Here is a 23886-nt window from a genome sequence, read left to right on the forward strand (position 1 = left end):
CCACCTTGGCACAAGGAATGAAGTGCGCCATCTTGGTGAACAAGTCCACAACCACCAGCACCGCCGTCTTGCCCCTGGAGCTGGGCAGGTCAGTAACAAAGTCCAGTGCTACCCTCTCCCACGGTTGCTGCGGCGTTTCCAGCGGTTCCAACAATCCCGCCGGCTTCTGGTGTACTGGTTTGGACCTCTGACAGGTGTCACACCTGGCGACGTAATCCGCCACCTCTCCCCGCATCTGGGGCCACCAAAAGTCCCTGGCCACTAATTCTATTGTCTTCTCCTTGCCGAAGTGGCCCGCACTGGGGGCGTCGTGCAATTGCTGCAGAACCTTTGCGCGAAGTTCGTCGTTAGGCACGTAGAGGGCACCCTTGCGAGTTAAGAGTCCGTCCCGCAACTGGAACTCATCGTCTCTTTGCGACCCGCTGCGGAGCTCCTCCATCTTGGACTGTGCAAATTGATCCGCTTGCAACGCGCGTCGCACCGCGTCCAGGTCAACTGCGATGGCAGCGCACGCCCACGCCTGTGGTGCGAAAATGTGCTTCGCTGCAATTGGTGTCGTCTCCTCCAGGTATTGCGGTTTCCTGGAGAGCGCGTCTGCTATAACATTGGAGTCTCCCGGGATGTATTCTATTTTGAAGTCGAAATCCGCAAAGAATTCTGCCCAGCGCATGTGTCTTTGGGTCTGCAGCCTTGCCGTTCGCCAATACTCTAAGTTCTTGTGATCCGTGCGGACCTGCACTGTGTGCTTGGCTCCTATGAGGAAGTGTCGCCACGCTTTGAAAGCTGCATGAATGGCCAACAGCTCCCTGTCCCATATGGTGTAGTTCCGCTCCGTCTTGCTGAGCTTCCGGGAGTAGAAGGCACCCGGCCTCCAATTGCCTTGCGGATCCTCCTGCAGAAGGACGGCTCCAACCGCTCTGTCTGACGCGTCGGTTTCCACCCGCATGGGCCTGCCGGGATTCACGTGCAGCAGCTGCTCCTCGGAGGCGAAGAGGCTTTTAAGCTTCCGAAAAGAGCGCTCTGCCTGTTCCGTCCAAGCGAACTTCTTCTTCTTGGAACTGAGGGTGTCCGTGATTGCTGCCGTCTCATTTGCAAAACCTTTGATGAATTTGCGATAAAAATTGGCAAAACCGATGAATCTCTGGACCTCCTTCCGATTGCGTGGGCTCTTCCAGTCCAACACCGCTTGGACCTTGACTCTGTCCATGGCCAGCCCCTCGTCGGACAGCTTGTAGCCAAGGAAATCCACCTCCGTCACATCAAACTGGCACTTCTCCAACTTGGCGTACAGCGTGTGCTCCTTCAACCTCTGTAGGACTTCCTTTACATCCTTCTCGTGAGCTTCCGGCGATTCCGAGAAAATCAGGATGTCGTCGAGAAAACATACACACTTCTTGTAGAGGAGTCCCGCCAGCACGTGATGCATAAATGCTTGGAAAACGTGGCTGCCATTTTGGAGACCAAACGGCATAACTCTGTATTCATACGTGCCTAGAGGCGTGAACATGGCAGTCTTCCACTCATCGCCCTTCCGGATGCGGATGAGGTTGTACGCTCCACGCAAATCCAACTTGGTGAAGATCTTACCCTTCCTAACGGTCGCTAGGAGGTCGTCAATCTTGGGCATGGGAAAGGCTTTGGGCTTAGTCAGTCTGTTTATGAATCTATAGTCCACAATGAGTCTTTTTTGGGGCGTGTCTTTCTTCTTCACAAAGAAAACAGGACTGCCTCCCACTGCTTTGGATTCCCGGATGAACCCGCGCTTCAGATTATGCTCTATGAACTCCCTGAGCTCTTGCATCTCGTCCTCAGACATGGAATACAGCTTTGCAGTTGGCAGCTGCGCCCCTGGCACCAGGTCGATCGCACAGTCGTAAGGCCTGTGAGGCGGCAACTTGTCAGCTTCTTTCTCGCAGAAAACCTCCAAGAATCCCTCGTACTTGTGAGGCACTGCCTGCACCATGCCCAGGTGCAGTTGCTGCTCAGCTCCTTCCTCCTGATTGGTTTGGATGCAATGCTGAGCACAATACGATGAGCAGAAGGTGATCTGCCGCTGGTACCACGCTACAGCGGGACTATGCCTCTCCAGCCAACTCATGCCTAACACAATGGGCGTGTCTGACAGGTGGGTGACATTGAAGCTAATGAGTTCTCGATGATTTCCAATCTGCATCACCATGGGAGGCGTCTGCTGCACAACTTGCCCTCCCAGCAATTTCCTGCCGTCCACTGTGACCACGTTCAGAGGCGTCGTTGCAGGCAGGAGCGCTATGCTATGCTGCTTGACAAATTGTATTCCCACAAAATCCGCATTGCTTCCTGAATCAATCGTGATGGGAACTTCCAGGGATTGTCCATTTGGCAGCTGAAGGGTTGCAGTGAGTTGCACTGCTGGCTTGGGTGGTAAAGGGTCTGTGCGTTGCAAGGGTGCTGGGGACTGTTCTACAGATCCGCCTGGCTGAGCCCCAGTAGCTCCGCTTCCAGCCAGGCACTGTCGTTTCCCTGAGGCTGCTCTCTTTGCACCACTTCCGCTGCCACTGTTGCTAGAGCTGCAGTGTGTTTTTGGAGCCTCTGGGGGCACTCTTTCGCCATATGGTGTGCACTGTCACAGATGTAACATTTCCTGGTCCCTCTAGGCGGCTTCGCCTTCACTGCACCGGAAACAGGGGCTCTGGATGGTGTCTGAGCCCTAGCACCACCGATTTCCATCGGCTCTTCTCCTTGCCTCCCCAAGGGCGAGGGGTGCGTCTGGCTGAAGTCCCTGGGGACAAAAGGGGGGGGGTTCTCGCTGGTGCACGGGCCTGGGGTCCCTCCCCCTCGTGCCACGGGCGTCCCTCATGTCGGATTCCTATAGCCAAAGCCCATTGCACTACGTCTTCTAGGGTCTGGGGTCTATCCCCCCTGGCGATCTCATCCTTGACGGGGGGGCTAAGACCTTCCCAGAAAAGATCTCTGACTGGTTTACTATCCTTCTCCCAGCCCAACGCAGTTAGTAATGCAAAGAACTTGGAATGATATTGACGTACAGTGGCTTTGCCTTGCCGCAGTCCGTGCATCTGTCTACGCGCAATATCCACATCCACAGAGGACTGGAAACAAGCATCCATCGCTTTAATAAATTCATCAGAATTGCGGCGGGCAGGGCCATCTTCGCGCCACAAATTGCGCAGCCAAGCTCTGGCCTCCCCATGCAGATGCAAAATTATGAACCCCACTCTCTCCTCCTCATCTTTAAAATCATGACGGAGTAAATGCAGTGCATACACGACGTCTGCCCTGAAGTTAGGGTAGTCTTGCAGGTTGCCATTAAAGTGCGTAACTAGGGCGCCCCCCCGCCGTCCAAGTGCAACGCCCTCCGATCTGGAACCCGGGACCCCTGCCCTGCCTGCCTGCTCCCACCTTGTTCGCAGGTCCTGGCAAGCCTTGTCCAGTTCGTCATTCTTCTTCTGCGATGCAATGACTGCAGCTGTGAGTTCGGTAACTTGATTCCTCAGCGTAAGCAGCTGTTCCTCCGCGCTCATGGCTGCTCCCGTTGGTGAGCTTTGCAAAAAAAAATTTTTGCGTTCTGGAGAGGGGACTTACTGTCAAAGCCACCCGTTTGGTCCCAGCTCACAAGAGACCCAACTCCGATCCGGTTTATTTACAGAAAGTCTTTATTGAAGATCATGGTTGCGTTTGCATTCCATCTTTGTGACTCTACGTCTGTAACGTTAGACCGCTGAAGTCCCCTCTGAATCTGTCCCGCCGAGGCACCAATTTAAGAGGCTAGTCCTGGACCACCTCTTCCTCTCCTTCCTTTTCCGCAGGGTCTTTCTGCCCCCCTGGGTTCCCCCTCGCCGGGACTCGCCCGAGGCTGAATCCTCTGACGCCTCTGCCCCCCTCCTTCTCGCTTTGGGGCCGGGCTCCTCCCCAGGGCTCTCCTCACTTCCGCGCGCCTCTACATTTGAACTTGGCGCGCGTACGTTGCTTCTGACCTTTCTCTCGACCGCTACACTGCTCCCGGTGCTGCTCTCCACCCCTTCCGGCTGAGCGCCCTGCTCCGATCTCCTTCCCCTGTCTCTTTCTTGCTCTGCTCCCTCTGACACACTGGTAACTCCACCTCCTTCACTCCGTTCCGGCTGAGAAGCCGGCTGCTGTCTCCAACTCCCACTGGGGCTTCTCCCTTCGCTCCCCTGCTCCTCACTGCTTCCCCCTTGTCCCCCCTTTGGTCTGACCAGGGGGGCCCCCTTTTGGGAGTCCTCTGACTCACTGGTCAGACTCATGGACGACCTTTGGGCATCGTCATCCTCCTCCTCATCTCTCTGGGATTCTTCCCCCTCGCTCTCTGTCTCCTCCCCCATCTGCTCTTCTCTCCCTGAAACCCTGACAATTACATATAAATAAAATCATTGAAAAATTGTTGCAAATGGATGTGTTTTATTTATTATTCAAAAGCTGGCGGCTCTGCTTGACCATTTTTCCCTATTCTAAAGTGTTGCTCTCCACCCTGAGCCAACAGAAAGGTACAGCAGAGGAATGAAACAAAATAAATGGATATTAGTGACAAGTGTGGCATTGATAACAAGAATGCCCCCCCCAATGTGGGACAATGATAAGAATAATGCCCCCCAATGTGGATGGTGTTTGCTTCCCTACCCCACCCCAAGCTTTGGTATTTCATTCCATAATGGAAAATTCTTAAATAACAGTTACTCTTTCTGGGTGGAGTTGCAAAAAGTCTTCCAGAGACATGAGTCAGGCATCAAAACAATCTGGAAAGGAGCATTAAAATCTATATTTTCAAACAGTATATTGACATAGTTTTGTCTTCTGGGTTTTGAACGTCTGAAATGGCAAGAAATTCCAGCTTCAAGCTCTTCGGACAGAATGATTGCGATGCAAGTTTCCTGCTCAAAACAGCAACCCCACCTTGAGATGCTTCTCTCCTGGTAATGTGGCTTGAAGTAGTTTTGGAAACAAGTGAAGGGACATCATCATGTATATTGATGTGTGTTGCTTTGACTTAAGGTGAAGGGACCCCTGATCATTAGGTCCAGCCGTGACCAACTCTGGGGTTGCGGCACTCATCTTGCTTTATTGGCCGAGGGAGCCGGCGTACAGCTTCCGGGTCATGTGGCCAGCATGACTAAGCCGCTTCTGGCGAACCAGAGCAGCACATGGAAATACCGTTTACCTTCCCGCCAAATACCTACCTATTTATCTACTTGCACTTTGATGTGCTTTCGAACTGCTAGGTTGGCAGGAGCAGGGACCGAGCAACGGGAGCTCACCCCGTCACGGGGATTTGAACTGCCGACCTTCTGATCGGCAAGTCCTGATTGGCAAGCTCTGTGGTTTAACCCACAGCGCCACCCGCCTCCTGTTGCTTTGATTTACATTTCCTTAAAATAGCAACCAATTAACAACAACATCAACGTTCCTTTTCCCATTGTCATTCTTGGCAGCCACTGGGGAGCATAAGCAGTACCAGAGCAGAACAGGTAGAAGTGGGGAAGAGCTCCCACAAACACTGCTGGCCCCCTGGGTAACCCGAAGGAACATTTCAATGGTTTATCTTAGACTGAAACTAAACAGAGCCTTTGCATTTCACACGTACTTTAAAAAAAATGCAAATAGCAGTAGCTACTACTGGAGGGAACCCCTTCCCCCACTAGAGCCCAGCCCTCAGATGCCATGGGAAATGAGACTTCCCGTCCAGATGCAAGCAGCAGCTTCACAGGAGCACCTTTCATCCAGATTGCAGCAAGGCTGGAAAGGGTTAAACTCCCTGCCCCACCCCTGCCTGTGGCAATTACAATTAGCAGCCCTGCCAGCCCCACACAGCTGCTATCTGACTGTCTTAAAATAGGCATTTTAAATGCAAAGAAGAGGTTCAGCACCATGTCTTTAGAGAAGCCCACTTCCTAAAAGAGCTGCAAGCCTGAGCTCTAAATATCACACACAACCTCTTTTATTCTATTAAAAACATGGACTTAATTGGGACTTGTGGGTTTATATTCCCACTATGGTTGACAGCAGAGCATAACACAGCATAGAAAGAAATATAGTATTGCTTCCCACAATTGCAACTGTTAATGGACCACTATTCTTCCCTTGTACACATCAGTTGAGCTTTTCCATGGAAACCCCAAGCAGACATTTCTTTTTTAAAATATATTTTTATTAATATTTACATAAGATATTTAAATTCTAACACATCATTCACCTCCTCATTTAGGATTCTCTGAATCCCTTGACTTCCCTCCACCCTTCCATGGTTACCATTGTCATTCTTTTTTTATCTGCTTATCTTATTTTCTCTAATTTTTTTGATAGTCCATTTTCCCATAGTTTTTTTGTACATTGCAAGCATTACTCAAATCCTGCCAAAGTTTTTAGTTGCTTATAGTGTTCTCTTAGATACATTATATATTTCTCCCATTCCTTCTTAACCAAGGAGACAACATCCCCACCCCACCTTCCCACTATATATAAGGTCTGGTGACTTCTGTTTCAGTGTATCTGAAGAAGTGTGCACGCACATGAAAGCTCATATCAATAACTAACTTAGTTGGTCTCTAAGGTGCTACTGATCTGATCGCCGAAGAATTGATGCTTTTGAATTATGGTGCTGGAGGAGACTCTTGAGAGTCCCATGGCCTGCAAGAAGATCAGACCTCTCCATTCTGAAGGAAATCAGCCCTGAGTGCTCACTGGAAGGACAGATCCTGAAGCTGAGGCTCCAAGACTTTGGCCACCTCATGAGAAGAAAAGACTCCCTGGAAAAGACCCTGATGTTGGGAAAGATGGAGGGCGCAAGGAGAAGGGGACGACAGAGGATGAGACGGTGGGACAGTGTTCTCGAAGCTACGAACATGAGTCTGACCAAACCGGGAGGCAGTGGAAGACAGGAGTGCCTGGCGTGCTCTGGTCCAGGGGGTCACAAAGAGTCAGACACGACTAAACGACTAAACAACAACAGCAACAAGGTGCTACTGGACAATTCTTTAATTTTTTATATATATATTTCAACATTTCATCTGTCTGACCAAGTGCCCTCAAGTCCACGAAAGCCCCCCCAGAAGGAATGGATCTGTTGCTCTTTAAGGTGCCACAAGGTGCGGGGAGCCACCAAATTGTTCTCTTTTGCAGGCTGTAGAAGCAGCTCAGGAAGCCTGCAGAATCACCCTGCAACCCATGGAGTGGAGCAAGGAGCAGCTCTAATGGCTCGGGACCCAGCAAACAACAAAGCAAGGCGGTTCATGGGGTGTGTTTGATGTGCAAACAGATCCAGCTGTTGGCACTGGAGTCTTTAATGAGCCTGCTCATATGAAAGCCTTTCATACCCAAGGCCTCCTGTAAATGACTGTCAAAGCCACAGGAGTTCAGGCACTGTGGAAATAACCTTTCTTGTTACAGCCTCTTCCTCCAGGGTTCAAACAGCCCTATGCTTATGCTTACGCAGGGGTCAGCAAACTTTTTCAGCAGGGGGCCGGTCCACTGTCCCTCTGACCTTGTGGGGGGCCGGACTATATTGGGGGGGGATGAACGAATTCCTATGCCCCACAAATAACCCACAGATGCATTTTTTTAAAAAAGGGCACATTCTACTCATGTAAAAACACGCTGATTCCCAGACCATCTGTGGGCCAGATTTAGAAGGCGATTGGGCCTGATCCAGCCCCTGGGCCTTAGTTTGCCTACCCGTGGCTTAGCCCATAGGAACATTTTGCCTGCCAGCTTTCGCCATTCTTTTTTGTTTTTTGATTGTTTTTACTTTGCAAAGTTGTTGTTGTACTTCACCAGATCTTAACCTATTACAATATTTGTAAGAAAGGATTCCAAATATCATTGAATTTGTCCATGGCAAGTCTGCGTTTATACTGAAGTTACAGGTATAAATTGTTCATATGTTGAGAGTTTGTAGGTCTTCAATCCAATTGGAGAAGGGAATTGCACTTTTATTTTTCCAGTTCATCAGTATCTGTCTTTTTGCCATGGTAAGGGTGCAGAGAGTCCACTCTTATTGTCTCTTTGTAAGGTTCCATGTGTTGGGTATATAATTCAAAAGGATATTTTGCTCTGTAAATGTAAGGTTGTTCTGTACAGTTCTGTTGATAAGTTTGTTGCCTTCTGCCAAAAATCTTTCACCATAGGTTTTAGAGAAGCATTATTCCTATTGCCTCTCCAACAGTTAGATACCGTATTTTTCGCCCCATAGGACGCACCGTCCTATAGGACGCACCTAGTTTTTTTTTTGGGGGGGGGAATAAAGGAAAAAAATTATTTACGCCCCCCCCCCAGGCACAGGGCTGGCGCGGGGGAAGCCCGAGCTTCCCCCGACCCCAGCCCCCAGAACAGGCTGCTGCCACCAAGCCTTGCAAGCCCGGCGGAACCTGCAAACTCCAAGACTCCACCATCCACCAATTTTGTTTTACCATCTAGACCACTCTCAACCAACCTGGTGCCTTCTAGTTAACTTGAACTGCAAGTCCCATATAACCCTGATCAGAATGGCCATTGGTTGACCTAATATGGATTTTGGAATTTACCCCAAGGGCTAAAATAGCTACCTTTTAATGTCCATTTATCTTATACAAGTGTGGTTGACGTTGTTATTGGATTTACCTCTGCTCTTCTTTCCTAAATGCATTTTTAAAATTTCAGTTTCTACAACAACGCAGCCTGAAAAACCACGGCAACAACCTGTGGATGATGAAATCGTGGAAGGAAATCGGACACCCATCCTTTAGTTTGCAAGAGGCATAGCAGACCCACGGCTGGCCATTCAGTCACCATCTCGGTGGGCAAATACATCTCAAGGTATAACATTTCACCGCACGCTTTCACAGAAGCCCTGAGTGGGTTGGCTTGACTCCATGCCCTGCAGAAATCTGTGGCAAAGCTAGGTACTGACAGACAAATCCGCATTTCCTGTTTCCGAGGTCTGTGGTCTAACCACAAGGTTCTTGTTCCCTTTTGAGTACTAAGGTGCCGCCCCAGAACAAGTCATTGTTCCTATTACTTTCCCATCCATGCGGGCATCAAGGGCCATGCCAGCGGCTAAGCTTGCACGATTCTCCAGTTTTAATCAGATAATCATGCAATTCGCAAGATCCCAGCTGTTAAACCGGAAAACTGTGATATCGTGTGTGCGATCTGCTCAAAGAGCCATACATTCAAACTTCATTGATTCATTTGGAGGTAGTTATGGAGCCAATGACTCCATCATTTATTTTTAACTGCTGGTTGCAGCTGATAGGAGTTGCAGCCCAAACATGTGGGGGCCACCAGGTTGGCAAAAGCTGGTTTTTCAACTGTATCAGGATTTTCACACAAGGAATGTATCGATAACACAATGCTCCTTTGTCTCCTTGCTAGTTCATTTATTTGGATGTGAATCTGGCTGATCATATTGAGTGGAAAGACGTTAAAGACCCTTTTGTGTGCACGAAAGAATGCAGTTGAGGTGCATAACAGGGCTCCTTGTGTGCAAGGGCTCTCGAGAGGATCTGGGTTGAATCTTGATTGAACTCCAGATTGAACCCACAGGATGCCAAATGCTGCTAACCCTAACATACATAGAATAACAAAGTTGGAAGGGGTCCTGAGGGTCATCTCGTCTGACCTGTGCAATGAGGGAATCTCAGCTAAAGCATCCATGACAGATGGTCATTCAACCGCTGCTTAAAAACCTCCAATGTAGAAAAGCCCACTACCTTCCAAGGGAGTCCATTCCACTGTCAAATAGCTCTTATTGGCAGAAAGATCTTCTGGATATTGAGTTGGAATCTACTTTCTTGCAACTTGAAGCCATTGGTTTGAGTCCAATGAAAACCAAAGAGAAAACCAGGAGAAAGCAAGCTTCCTCTGTCTTTTATGTGACAGCCCTTTAGATATTTGATATCCTCTCACTCGCCTCTTTTCCAGGCTCAACATCCCCAACTCCTTCATCCATTCCTCATAAGTGATCCATGGCAGACAACTGCAGTACCTAGAGACAGACTGTCAGGTCATGTGTCCATACTAGCAACCAGAGGAGGAGTAACTGCTGGGAGGAGTCCAGAAAGAAGAAACACCATGGTACATCTGTATCAGCACAACTAGATGCCTTCATCAGCCCCAGCTGCAACAAAACATGTCTCTCCCATATTAGTCTCTACAGCCACAGCAGGTGCTGCAACCTTCCAACAGTTTGACTTTACCCACAAAGGCACACTCCTCCATTGTATCCTGAGACAGACGTCAACAACAAAGATGTTTGTATCTTTGAATTTAGACATTTCTTAAAATATCATTACCAAATTTTCCATGACAATTACTAAGATTGAAGAACAGGTTTTATGTTTGGATACAACTGGATGACATTTTGAAACAATATGGTAGACAGAACCTTTCAGCACTCCTCTCATTTTAACCAGGGATTTCAAAACTCTGCTGATTTTTTGGATTTCTTGGAATTCCCAAGCGACATAAGGCACTTTCTGCTGAAAATGAATGACATTAATGTTCCTAATGTGGAATCTCTTTCAGCCGGATGGGTGGCCGCATTCTGATTTGGGCAACGATACAGGTGGCCACATACTAGTGGTGGGCACGACAAGAGGCAGAATTAGGTAGCACAATGGGTGCAGCTCTTACCTTTGTTCAGTAGGTCTTGGTCTAGCCATGCAAAAGTCAGACACACATCTCCATCCTGGCAGAGACGTGGCATTATTACAGCTCAAAGACACATTGCAACCAAGCATAAGCACTTGAGGAGGGCCCAGAGCAGGAGGGTCAGTGGGGGCTGTGGAGTGGGGAGAGTGCATGACCAAGGGAGAGTCTTGTGGGTCAAATTGATAGGCTTGGAGAGCCACCTTCTGCCCATGGGCCTAAGGTTCATCACCCCAGTGTAGGAACAAAAGCAAAAGCACCATCAGCTGCCCCAAACCATGACAGAGGAAAGGTCCCATGCGGGGAGGGGTCTCTGTGATGGAGAGGAAGGTGGGCCACTGGCACCCTGGTGCCCAAGAGCCCACAAACCCCTGTATCTGATCCCCAAAGTATGTGGCAATTATGAAGGTTAATGATTTGCATAAGCAATGCCTGTGTAATGAGGAATGGAAAATTATGAATCTGGTTTTAAAACTGACCATCTGTTACAGACTATTGAGCCAGGCTGTGACACTGAGGTGCTGAGCAGCAGAAAGGGGAAAAGGCTTTCTTATACCAAACTTGCAGAGAGAGAAAGGCAGAGAGCCATAAGACTGTCAGGTCCAGTAGCTAAACTGAAGCCAGGTCTGGCTGATGTAATTTATGTCAACTTCTGAGCCCTCTTGTTTCAGTACCTTATTTGGATACAGCTGCCTATAAAATCCGAGCAGTTCTTGCAAACAAATGGGAAGAGCTTACAGCTCCTTAACAGCTCATGACGCAAGTTGCCTGAATTCCCAACCTTGCCTTCAAATTCCAGGGTGCAATTTCCAATCTATCTGGAGTTGCTGCTGCAACTGCAGAAAACTGCAGCAAAATGTATTGTGCAGTCAACAGCTCACACACTGCATTTCTTCACACGATCCACCTGTTTGAGGATGGACAGAAAAATCATGTGGAGAAAGCAAGTGACGAACTAGCAGGAGTCAAGTGGACATCAATCAGACAGGCCTGAAAATGACATGTTTGGCTTGGGCCTAATTTTATATTTGAACAGTGGTATTGAAGGCCTGTGGAAATACTCCCAGCCCCACCTTTAACCCTTAGATTTGTCTTGTAAGGGGTTGGGCAAGAGGACCTTTGGCATCCTTTCCAACAATTCTATGACCCTAGGATGTTTTACAATATAAAATTGAAAACCAACTATCATGAATGAATTAAAACATTAAAATAGCACAACAAACATAACATCAGTTCAGTACATCAGGAATCAATAAAGTGGGATTAGATTAATGCCCCCCCCCCGCCATGTCAGCACAAAAAGATATTTTTTGCTGACATCAGAAGGAAGCCACCTCTGTGGATGGGGAAAGTTCCACAGCCTGAGAGCTGACGCTATATAACGCAATGCATCTATTGATGGGACCACCAGCCAGGCCTCCACTGCAGAACACAAGTCCCAGATTGATCGATATGGCAACCTGTTGCATATTGAATTGAATTTAACATTTAATGTAACACATACTTTGTCCCACAGATGACCAATTTATAAAGCAATGTAATGCACAACAGGATAAACACTACTTGGTAAATAATCACCCCTTGGGAGCAAAGAGGGTTTCTTGCCAGTCTTCTGATTCTTCTGGGAGACTTTCACCAAGTCCAGAGCTCACTGAGAACTTGGAAGCAAAATATTATAGAGGTTAAAACTTCAAACTGGCCTCCTTTGTTTTTGCATTCAAGCTGAGAGAAGTTATGCAAGTAACAAGCTTGAACTGTTATAATTCAGTTTTCTAGTTTTTAGGCACACACAGCAAGGCATACTGTATGTTAGTCATGCAAATCTCCTTTCCTCCGGTTGTGTGTGCTGCTGGGCGAAAGCCTTTTTCACATGACAACTGTACAGCAGCCAATGAAAACACGGAGTGGAATTCAGGTCGCACCTGCTCCCCTATTTCTGACCTGCATTATTCAACAGAAACTCTGAACAGAGTCAGGTAGATGCACACCTAGGCTCTGTGTGCCTTTTTAAGTCTTTTGAAGGTCGGGGAGCACCTATATTTGGCCAAATAGAATGATATAATTGACTCCTGATGTACTGAATGGATGTTATGTTTGTTGTGCTATTTCAATATGTTTTAATTCATTCATGATAGCTTTTAATTTTCTTTTGTATACCATGCAAGGGTCATATAACTGTTGGAAAGGATGCCAAGAGTCATCTTGTCCAACCCCCTACAAGACAAAAACACTATATAAAAATGTTATATACATAGATGCTGGGAATGAGCACAACGGTTGCAATCTATATGCTCCCTCCACAGTTCTCTGAACATGCAGAAAGAGCCAGATTCATACAAAAGTTTTAGCCCAAGTTGCCAGTTTGGCACTTGAAAGCCATTCTTTAATTATTCCAACAACTAGCTGTAATTAGGTCTCACCACAACTGAGGAAACACAGATTCAGCCAAGATGTTGCTGTCAGCACTACCACTGCATGGCACTGGTTGTCTTAATCCATGCAGCACAAAAGTTTTATGTGTGCAGAAATAATTATGCCTGTTGTTATAGATGCATTGTTTTCAACTCAAATACAACTGCCTCTGAAGTAGTTTGCAATGGTTTATTTAATTATGTACAGCATTTATATGCAACCCAGTAAGAATGCTCTATGTCAATCAGCCTCTCCAGTTCATCTAAGGTAAAGGACCCCTGGACGGTTAAGTCCAGACGGATTTGACTTTGGGGTGCAGCACTCATCTCCACTTTCAGCCCGAGGGAGCTAGCCAAATTGCTGACCTTACGTTCGGCAAGCCCAAGAGGTTCGGTGGTTCAGACCACAGCGCCCCCCATGTCGCTACCACCACCATTGCCTATCTTTCCCACCTTCCAAGCAAGCGGGGCACATCCAGAACTCTTTCACATTAACCTCTGAAACACACTGTGCTTTGATGAGTTATGCATTTTTCTGTAATATCTGTTACGTTGATGCTTGGTCTAGATCTGTTGCAAAGCCACTCTGAGCATAATGGTGGCAGGAAAGGGGCATATAAATAAACTTGACTGATACTTTCGGAAAACCGAGACTATTTCAGGAGGATTCCACCACTGACCCCAAACTAGTAATAATGCAATTAGGGCCCTGCAATGATGTGATTACCCTCGGTTAAAAGAAAACAATCACAGGGTGGGATGGGGTCACGTCACTCCACTTCTCTCCTGGGGCAAGCTTGTTGAAGTGAAAACACCAAGAAAATGTGTGTGGAATTAAATCTTCAGGGTATCAGTGCTATGTGAGACTCTTTGAGACGTTATTTTGGGACAGATCGACTCCCTCGGGGGAATTTTTTCCATAGGACTCCTTGATCCCAGTCCCACCCTCGCTGACATAATGAGCTCTCTGTTCTTTCCCCGGCTGCACTCTTGGTTCCTATCCAGTCTCTATATTGTTACAGCTGCTGGGTGACCCTTCTTTGCTAAGGTGATTGCTTATTAATAGTCACGAACAATAGGCTGATGTTCCCTCAAGAGGAACTAACCGTTGGAGATGTTTTCCCAGATGGGTAGCTTACCTGCAAGACGGCTTCTGTGGCCAGTTCTCAGCCAGCGTTGTCGTAGGGGAGGAAAAGGGCCTGCACATTGAGCCTGCAACAGAGAAGAGAGTTCTTATTTGGAGCCGACTTCAACCCCCCAAGTATGGTCTAAAACTAAAGGTACATCGCTGAAGCTAGGCAGGTGCAGGTGTGGTCCTTGCTTGGACAGGTGATCACTGCAGAGAACTCTTGAGGGCTTTGCAGTAGAAGTGCCTGTTTGCTTGCATAATTGCATATGTTTATTATAAAGGGGAAGGGACCCCTGACCATTAGGTCCAGTTGTGACCGACTCTGGGGTTGCGGCACTCATCTCGCTTTATTGGCTGAGGGAGTCGGCGTACAGCTTCCAGGTCATGTGGCCAGCATGACTAAGCCGCTCCTGGCGAACCAGAGCAGCGCACGGAAACGCCGTTTACCTTCCCGCCGGAGCGGTACCTATTTATCTACTTGCACTTTGACGTGCTTTTGAACTGCTAGGTTGGCAGGAGCAGGGACCGAGCAACGGGAGCTCACCCCGTCGCGGGGATTCGAACAGCTGACCTTCTGATCGGCAAGTCCTAGGCTCTGTGGTTTAACCCACAGCGCCACCCGCATCCCTTATGTTTATTATATGGATGCCGTAAAGCCTCCTGCTGTCTCTTGTCCAAAGAAAACCAAATCATGTAGGGCTGCTTCTCCAGAAAGAGGGAACGATATGTCTGCCTTGATATCTTCAAGGCCTATGGGGCTGTCACTGCATCCATGCCATTCTCCCTCCAAGCCAGACTTACAAGTGAAACTTGAAAAATTTGAATATTGTGGGAAAGTTAATTTATTTCAGTAATTCAACTTAAAAGGTGAAACTAATATATGAGATAAACTCATGACATGCAAAGTGAGATATGTCAAGCCTTTATTTGTTATAATTGTGATGATTATGGCGTTTAGATGATGAAAACCCCAAATTAAGTATCTCAGAAAATTAGAATATTGTGAAAAGGTGCAGTAGCTATTCAATCCATAAAACCTGCAATGGATTCCTGAGCCTTTAAATGGTCTTTCAGTCTGGTTCAGTAGGAAGCGCAAACATGGAGAAGGCTGCTGACCTGACAGTACAGTAGTGCAGAAAGTCATCGAGACACTCCATAAGGAGGAAAAGCCTCAAAAGGTAATTGCAGAAGAAGTTGGATGTTCCCAAAGTGCTGTATCAAAGGACATTAATGGAAAGTTATGCATAAGGGGAAAGTGTGGAAGAAAAAGGTGCACAAGCAGCAGGGATGACCGCAGCCTGGAGAGGATTGTCAGGAAAAGACCATTCAAACGTCTTGGGGACTTTCACAAGGAGTGGACTGAGGCTGGAGTCAGAGCCTGGAGATGGCCTTCAAATGTCATAATCCTCTTGTCAAGCCGCTCTCTGAACAAGAAACAACATCAGAAGTGTATTACCTGGGCTAAAGAAAACTCTATGGCAGGCATCTTTCCTCTTACACCAATTTCTCCTCTGCTTCTTTATCATTAACATTCTCACTACACGCCCCGGATCTAAATTAACTTCGCATGTTTCTTGAGCTGGGAGTCAAAGGCAGATGAAGACGATGGACTTTTGGGAGCTGGCCGATCTGACCGGAAGAGTCCGAAACCAGAAGGAGGAGGAGTACAAGAAAGATTGGGTGAAATTTAAATAATATTTAGTTAAATATGCTAAGATGATTTAAATAGAAACACTTGCAAGTACCAGATTGGCTTAGGATATAAATATGTGATTTTATATAATAATATGTTTAAAGTTTATATGAAAAGGAAGAAAGAAGTTAAGTGACTAAGTAAATTTTATGAGAAATTAGTCTTGGAAAACTGTTACAGTGATATACATTAAAATTCAGCCAGGGGGATTTGAGGAAGTCACCTAACAATGTTAATAATTGTGGAATAATTACAGTTAGGATTTCTGTGTATTTGTTTATAAATTTGGAAAATCAATAAAAAAACTTGGGGGGGGGGAAGAGCTGGGAGTCAAGGGCAGAACAGGAACATTAGTAAGGTAGCGTTGAAGATCTATAGGTATCAGACGGTAGTCATAGCAGTGTAGAGTTGGAAAGGACTCCAAGGGGTCATCTAGTCCAACCCGCAGCAGGACTCGAACCCACAACCGTGAGATTAGGAGTCTCGCATTCTGCGGACTGAGCTATGACCTGTTTATTGAGCATTCACCCTCATTTGTTTGCAGGGACCCGTGCCCCACACTTTCCCATGCATTTCCCTCTCACTTGTCATAAAAACAGTATTTTGGAGAAAGCGAGCTGTTTCTGCAAATTTCTGGTTATGACCTGAATTTCCCACTAAGTGATAGTGGTCGACCTGCAACAACTGGAGGGCACCAGGTTGGCAAAGGTTGAAACACACACATGTATCTATTTATACACACGTATATCTATGTATTTATTAAGAAACTGCCCTTCTTGCTCTCAGGGCTGCCAACCAGGTGCCTCTTCGGGCTGGTTTATTCTGTGGCTTTGTAATTGTTTTGTTTTATCGTGTATTTTGTATTCTCATTGCGCACCTTTCTCCTGTTAACCGCCCTGGGATCTTCGGGCGAAGGGCGGTTTGCGAAGGAGACGAAACGAAGGCGGGTCAGTTACGTTAAGTCGGCAAGAGAAAGATTTTGTAAATCAAGAAAATCCTTCATTAAAAAAGGGGTTGCATTCCCCAGACCCCATCATTGGCCCCAGAGACCACAATAAAAATATAAAATGTTGACCTCTCAAAAAAGGGGGGGAAAGAAAAAGTTTCCCCAGCCAGAGGACCACACAGCCCGGCGAGGGTCTCCCGGCAAGCCCCCATTGCTGTGGGGCGGGGAAGCGACTGTGAGGTAAATCGCCTCAGAGCGGCGTCTTCCCGCGCTTTTCCCCTCCCTCCCTGCTTCCCTCAGGAGTCCCGGCAGCCTCCTCCTCCTCCCCCCGCCTCCCCGCTCCTCCTTTCCCGCCCACGGGGGAGTCCCGGATGTTGGCCCCGCGCCCCCGCTCCTCCGCCGTCCGCTTCCATAAAAGGGCAGCGGCGCCTCCCTCCCTTCTCCCCCCCCCCCGCCCCGCCTCGGGCCTTTCTGGCCGCCTCCTCCCTCCCTCCCTCCTCCTCCTCCTCCCTCCCCTCAGGCGGCGCCCCGGGGGGCGGGGAAGGCTCCCGTCCTGGCGGCGTCCGCGGCGGCCAGAAGCGAGAAGCGCCCTCCGCCTTCTCCTCCTCGCAGCCCCCACGAAGGGACGCTCCCCGGCCGAGGAAGACGAGGAGCCCAGCCCGGCAGGCGAGTGGGGCGGGCTGGGGGGGGGCGGCGGAGAGGGGCGCGAAGAGTCTCTCTCTCTCTAAGTGTGCGGGAATTTGTGTGAACGTGTGAATGGTGCGTGCGAGTGAACGCGCCCGTGCATTGCGGGCGAGAGGCGGTGTGCGAATAGGACGGGGCTTTGTGTCTGCGAGGGGTTCTCGTATGTATGAATTTGTGGGGGGGTGGGCTTTGCTTCCCCACCCTTTAAAGATAAGGGGCTTGCCTTTTTTCCCTCTCCTCCCCGGCCATTCCCCACTTGTAGGTCCAGGGGCGCATCCCTGCCCATGCCCAGTTGTGGGGCTGGGCTGGCTGTGGGTGCCAATGGGGGTCGTGGTTGTAGATGGCTATGTCTGCCTGACCCCCCTTTCCCTGCCTCTCCCCTTCCCTCCCCCACCCACCCCAATTTCCCCCCAGGTTTCTTTTCCAGAGTCTCTTCCCTCTTTGCATGCGACCCTCCTCTGGATGGACGTCATTGTGGGTCTTCCTCTCTTCCTTTCTCCTCTTCCCTCCATCTCCTCCACCTCTGCCTCCCCATCCCTCTTGCACAGCCGGAATAGAGCTTCCCTTGTTCCTTTCCGACTCTCGCTCTCTCCGCCCAAGCAAAGTCTTGGCTGCTATATAGAGTTGCCCTTGACTCGCCTTTAAAATACCATTAATAATAATAGTAGCAGTAGTATCTGTATTTTCTAGGAGGGAAGGGCTAAGGAGAGCCTTTTATGGGTCAAGGGGTGGCGCTCTTTTTCCGTTGGAGGGGTACTTAATTTTTCGCACCCCTTTTAGCACAGATGTTGGAGGGGATGTGCAGACTCAGGGTAATAAGGAGGGAGCATGTCACGCATCCGTGTTGAGTGCCCTGGTGAAAATTGATAGTATGGATGATGTGTGCCACACACACACACACACAGAGAGAGAGAGAGAGAGAGAGAAGATGAACAGTAAACAATAAGGAAAACATTGTGTTGTAGGTGTAGGTGAGAAGCTGAATAAGGGCATTGTAATCCCTCCTCTAAATATATTAGGCAGAGTTGGGGCTAAATAAGGTTCTGGTTTGCATTGCCTTCATGCTTGCGTTCTTCCAGCAAGTTTGCAGTCCGACTCTGCCCTCCCCCACCAATTGCCTCACTAAGTTCTTTGTAAATTGAGCCATGTGTTGGGAGCTCTCAGCCTGTTCTCCTCTTCTTCTTTCTTCTTCGCAGCTGACTTAGGGAAATCTTGTTTGCCTTCCCTGGATTTGGCTCCTTCATGCTTTTCCTTCAGTAAATGGGAAGCAGGGAGAGGCTTAGGAGCTGCCCAGTGTGAGGCTTCTGCTTAGCTAATGAATGCCGTTTCCTCTGCCGCTTGCTTGCAGGAAGGAGGAACGATGGCTCTGGACGGTATACGGATGCCAGATGGCTGCTATGCGGATGGGACGTGGGAGTTAAACGTCCATGTCACAGACCTGAACAGAGATGTAACTCTGAGGGTCACAGGAGAGGTCCATATTGGTGGCGTCATGCTGAAATTGGTGGAAAAACTTGGTAAGTTGTAACTATTAGGGGGAAAGGTGTGGCCTTTCTCCTTGCTTTGGTGGAAGCTGGAAGGCGGACGCGCTGGGTGTGGAAATGAAATTGCATATTTGCATCGCACATGGGACTGATTTCAGAAACCCATAACTATTTTTAAATGCCAGGTTTTTTTGTTAGAGAAACTTGATGTTGGATCTCTTTCTCTAGCAGGCAGAATACAGGCCACATCTGGGTCTAACCCTTCTCCTGGTTAGCTACCATAACTTTCTGTAGTTTGTACAATGGCTGCTGGGTTCTGTACAATACTTGCACATAAATGCAAGTGTGATAGTATTTACAGGGACATGTAATGGCAAGTAGTAGAAGGTGCCATCCTGGGTCAGTGATGTGGCAGAGACGAAGGAGTCATTGGTCTAAGGATCTTGATTTGACCATACATGTGTTTAAATGTAAAGGCTGATTTTTGCAGTCAGAAGAACTGCATAAACTGTGCTTGTATGTTCAAGCTTCACATAGAGGATTTACCCATAGATGGTGTGCCCCCCTCCCTCCTCCAAAAGTCCTGAGCTTCTGAGAGGGGGATAGACTTCACGTGTAATACCAGAAATTCACTGCATGTGACTGAAGGAATCTAGGCTAGCATTGTTTTCACTGCAAATTAGGGGAAGTTTCTCAAATATGATAAGTGGTTTCTAAATTCTAGATTAATGAATGCTCTATTGTATGTGGCCGTTCCTTTTCTTTGGACTCATTAAGTTCAGTTTCTAGGAATTTAGACCAAGTGATAGGAAAGGAGGGTCTGTGCTAGTTGTTACAAAAACTTTAAGATCGTTAAGCAGGGCAATGTTTACTGTTGTAAACAATTATTAAAATATTCATTCCTGCACACACACACACACCCAAACTTCTGACTTTCTGAAAGAGTCATTGCAGTGTTATTACAGCTATCTACCTCTCTTAGGCAAGTGTATGGTGTTATGGTTTAGTGCAGCCTCTTGTGTTAGAGAGTATCCTAGGCTATGTCAGGCACCTGTTAATGAGACATGGTAGCTGTTGCTATACAGCAAGTTATACAGTACTGCCATTAGAACATTTCTGCCTGGCACATTATGCCTAGTGAGCTTTCATCAGTGTGTTCTGCATTTTGTGGAGTGCACTGTGGTTCAGTGCTAAAGTTCCTGTGCTGGTAAAAGATGCTGAGGTTTATACAGTTGGTAATCTGAGGCTTTCCTTCCTTAATAATGCATTTGAGTCTGAATAGTATACTAGTTTAAACACAACATCCTTATCAGCTCCGCAGCACACTTCTGGTGCTATGTAAATACTTGATTTGCTGGCTAGTTATGTACACAAGTCATAGCTGGTGCAGCTAAAAAGAAAGAGTCGTCCTGCACTGTACTAAAACTTCGTACTGATGTAATAAGGAAGGAAAAGCAGATATAAATACTTGGTTCAAAAGGAAGTTTGTGTGTGTGAAGGACTCGGAGGCTTGATACGGCTTGTGGGACTGTAGAAAATCAGTTTTAGAAATATTTTTTTTGTCCTCGGGTTATGAAAAGAATGTTTCAAGGTGATTGCAGGCCTCAGCACTTAAAGTTGTTCAGCCTCTTCAAATATTAAGCGAAGAAGCACCACAGTCTCTTACATAATGAATAAGTCATGCCTTCTATTGGCTTTGCGTGTCATTGATGAGAATTGTCCACATGTGTATAATTTGCTCAAAGTATAGGATGGAATTCAGTGGAGACAGCAAGTTTTTAAGATGCTCTGTGGGATGAGTTTAATTGCCCTCCACAGGATAAAAGCTTACTTGAAGTTCAAACATATATTTTGGGAGGCCATCCTCTTTCTAACTCTTACGGTTCTGTGTAAATGTCTCATAATGAGGATCATGCGTGAATCTCTTTTGCAGTGGGCTTTATAAAGCTCCAGAAGCAGGTTGTGTAAGTGTGCTGTTTTGATAATGTGTAGATCATGAAGGAGATCATGCTGGGGTCAAAGTCCCCTCTACAAGCCAGATGAAAATAGTGGAAACTTTTTTACAATACCTTTGACCTTGGATGTAGGCCAGGTTGTAATATCTATCAAGTTAAAAGCTAACAGGACCATACAAGTAAAAACAGTTCTGAACCTTGGGATAGTTATGGCAGCTGTGTTTTTTTTAAAAACAGAACTACATTTCTTTAAACTGGCCTTTAAAAGATAATGACTGTAAACAGAAACTATGAAAAAACGTTATATTTGCAGCGTTGTCCATCCTGTTTGTTCTGAAAAATCTTGGGGTAGCAATGTGTTTGGAATAGAAGTACTTTGTATGCATCTTCTCATTAACTCTGTAAACAATGCAGCTTTCTGATTGCTTCCATTTAGCAGAAGAACATCTGTTTGTGGAGGATAAGTCTGTAATCAGAATGACCATAAATTTGTAGTGGTCACTTCTGTAGCCCTAGCTCAGTGGCTTTCCTTGCAGAAGGTCCCAGATTCCAACCCCGGCAACTCAGGTAGGGCTGGGAGTATCAACACCAGTCTGTGAAGACCAGGGGTTCCCTGGTCCGTGAAGTTTGTCAGATATAATATTCATATATACATTTTAATTGTATTCTTCTTGTTTTTATTTCTTACTGATTGTGATTGTACTATATTGTATTCCATTTGGAATTCTATGGTAATCGAACTGTAATACAATAAAATACAATTTTATTAGAAATAAGCAATATATACAATTAAAATAATACAGCATCTAGCACAGTGCAGATCAATTGTTAAAAACAGCCAGAAACCAAGGTGAAATGTTTGGGAACTACTGGTGTGGACAGTGTTTAAATGGATGGTCCAATGGTCTGACTCGTCATAAGGCTACTTTGTACATTCCTAACTAATTCACTGCAAATTAATGTTTGCTTCGTGGGATGGCTCAGGGGTAGAGCACTTGCTTTGAATGCAGAAGTTCTCACATTCAATCCCAATCATCTCCAGGTAGGACTGGGAGAGATCCTTTCTGAAATCCTGGGAAGACACTGCCAATCAGGTGGAACTGAGCTAGATGGAACAATGGTCTGACTCTGTATTAGGCAGCTTCCTGTGTCCTCTCTCATTGTTCACCTGTTGCATATAACAATTTTGCACTGCAATCCAAAGCATGCTTCACATCTCACTGAGTATGTTTCAGGTTACTGACAGTAAGAAGTTGCCAAGTTATATGTATAATACAGTGGTACCTTGGGTTACTTACACTTCAGGTTACAGACTCTGCTAACCCAGAAATAGTACCTCAGGTTAAGAGCTTTGCTTCAGGATGAGAACAGAAATCGTGCTCCGGCGGCGCGACAGCAGCTGGAGGCCCCATTAGCTAAAGTGGTGCTTCAGGTTAAGAACAGTTTCAGGTTAAGAACAGACCTCCGGAATGGAACGAATTAAGTACTTAACCCGAGGTACCACTGTACGGTCCATCCTTTAAGGTGAGGGTCAGAAACTGCTACAGATGTAGCCTGTGGTGCTTTCTCATGCAACTTTCATCCTCCCGGCCCCCAGTAGCAGTTAGGCTGGAAAACAAACTCCCATTGCGGCCATTGGCATTTGTGGAGAGGGGTTTAACTGGACAGGAAAGGCTTATTCCTCTCTGTGTCACTGTGACTTGCTCTCCCCTCTTGAATGCTCCCCATGTGGCATCTAAGCTTGAAAAGCAGCTTCCCTAGCTGCCAATGGAAAGCTGTTTTCAAGCCTAATTTTTTGTGAATGAATGTGTTGTGTGCAGATTTAGCTTTGTGCACATTGCAGCTGGGAAGGGAAGGGTTAATGCTCCTCTCCTCAGCTGCTGTCTCCATGAAGACTGCCACCCTCTGGCATTGAGACTTGGGGGGGAGGGAACTGAAATGTGTTTTTCAAGCCCAATTCACATGTAAGTGAATGAATGTCTGGGTGTGAGTACATTAATGGATGTGTACAACTTTGCTGTCATATGGCCCCTGAAAGGTTAGACACAAGGGAATATGGCCCTTAGGCTCCCCATCACTTATTTTAAGAGATATGGGGAAATGCAACAGGGTTCCTGCAAATGGGTGGAAGACATGGGCCTCCGTTGTTGTCATAGAAACGGGGATACCAAGACAAATCCTTTACATGACTAGCAATGCTGCTTTAATTTTGTGATATATTGTGTGGGCTTTCATATGTGGCTGTCTGCTTGGTTATTTAAACTACATGGTAAACTAAGGTATCTTTGATTGCTGCTCCTTGCTTTCAATGAAACTGTTAATTGCATAAGTAACCGGCAGCTACAAAACTTAACAGAGATCACTTTAGCAAATGCTGTTGTAGTTGCTACAACTGTGGCACCCTGTGTAACTGGTAAGCCTTAGAGAATCACTTGAATTGCTTAACTGATGGGTTCAAGGACTCTTTCTGCTTGTACTGTAGCTCTGTGTGTGAAACACACTTGCCATTTCCCTCAGTTCAGGGTCTGTGACATTAGCCATGGAGAAGGAGTCCTTGTGCAGAGGGATATTTGTTTTGAGATTGGAAGGATGTGGTGTTGATGAGCAAGAATAATCCTATCCTTACTCAGTAATCCTGTTGATTAAATACATTTTGCTTCTGGGATTAGGAAACTGGAGAGGTGGGACCAAGAACAGTGTCGGTGAAAGAGAAGAATAATTTCCTTTGCTCCTGTTCTCTAATTTCCTGTTCCATCAGCATACATACATACATAATTTTATTTGTATGCCACCTTTCCATGGTTCAAACCATTCTCAAGGCAGCTTGCAACATTAAAAATATGTAACTATACAGCTATAAAAGTAGTCATAAAGAAGAAATAAAACATTTAAAAATACACAATGAAACTGAACAATTTCCACATAAATCAACAAGATCTAAAATAAATA

At 46.8% G+C, this 23886-nt stretch overlaps 1 protein-coding gene and 3 long non-coding RNA genes across 7 annotated transcripts in view; 3 read left to right on the plus strand and 1 right to left on the minus strand.

The window, feature by feature from the left end:
- The first annotated feature begins 5495 nt into the window (after window positions 1-5495).
- On the plus strand, window positions 5496-7568 carry LOC309373364. Its single transcript, XR_014170000.1, has 2 exons — window positions 5496-6562; window positions 6969-7568. It is a non-coding gene; the product is annotated as an uncharacterized lncRNA (long non-coding RNA).
- An 854-nt stretch (window positions 7569-8422) lies between these two features.
- LOC309372803 lies at window positions 8423-10495 on the plus strand. Its single transcript, XR_014169691.1, has 2 exons — window positions 8423-8802; window positions 9361-10495. It is a non-coding gene; the product is annotated as an uncharacterized lncRNA (long non-coding RNA).
- A 127-nt stretch (window positions 10496-10622) lies between these two features.
- Window positions 10623-16932, minus strand: LOC309372806. The gene is made up of 3 exons (XR_014169692.1): window positions 16746-16932; window positions 14186-14258; window positions 10623-11542 (listed from the first exon to the last, which is right to left on the minus strand). It is a non-coding gene; the product is annotated as an uncharacterized lncRNA (long non-coding RNA).
- A 389-nt stretch (window positions 16933-17321) lies between these two features.
- FERMT2 (FERM domain containing kindlin 2) overlaps window positions 17322-23886 on the plus strand; it is an 86466-nt gene continuing 79901 nt past the window's right edge. For all 4 annotated transcript variants that reach the window (XM_081911442.1, XM_081911443.1, XM_081911444.1 and 1 more), the window contains exons 1-2: window positions 17322-17484; window positions 18851-19015. In XM_081911442.1, the coding sequence (XP_081767568.1) occupies window positions 18859-19015 (157 nt within the window). In that variant the 5' untranslated portion in view covers window positions 17322-17484; window positions 18851-18858. The remainder of the gene's footprint in view (window positions 17485-18850; window positions 19016-23886) is intronic.

The sequence above is a fragment of the Podarcis melisellensis genome (genome assembly GCF_964234715.1).
Source record: "Podarcis melisellensis genome assembly, chromosome: 1".
In the NCBI taxonomy this organism is placed as follows: domain Eukaryota; kingdom Metazoa; phylum Chordata; class Lepidosauria; order Squamata; family Lacertidae; genus Podarcis; species Podarcis melisellensis.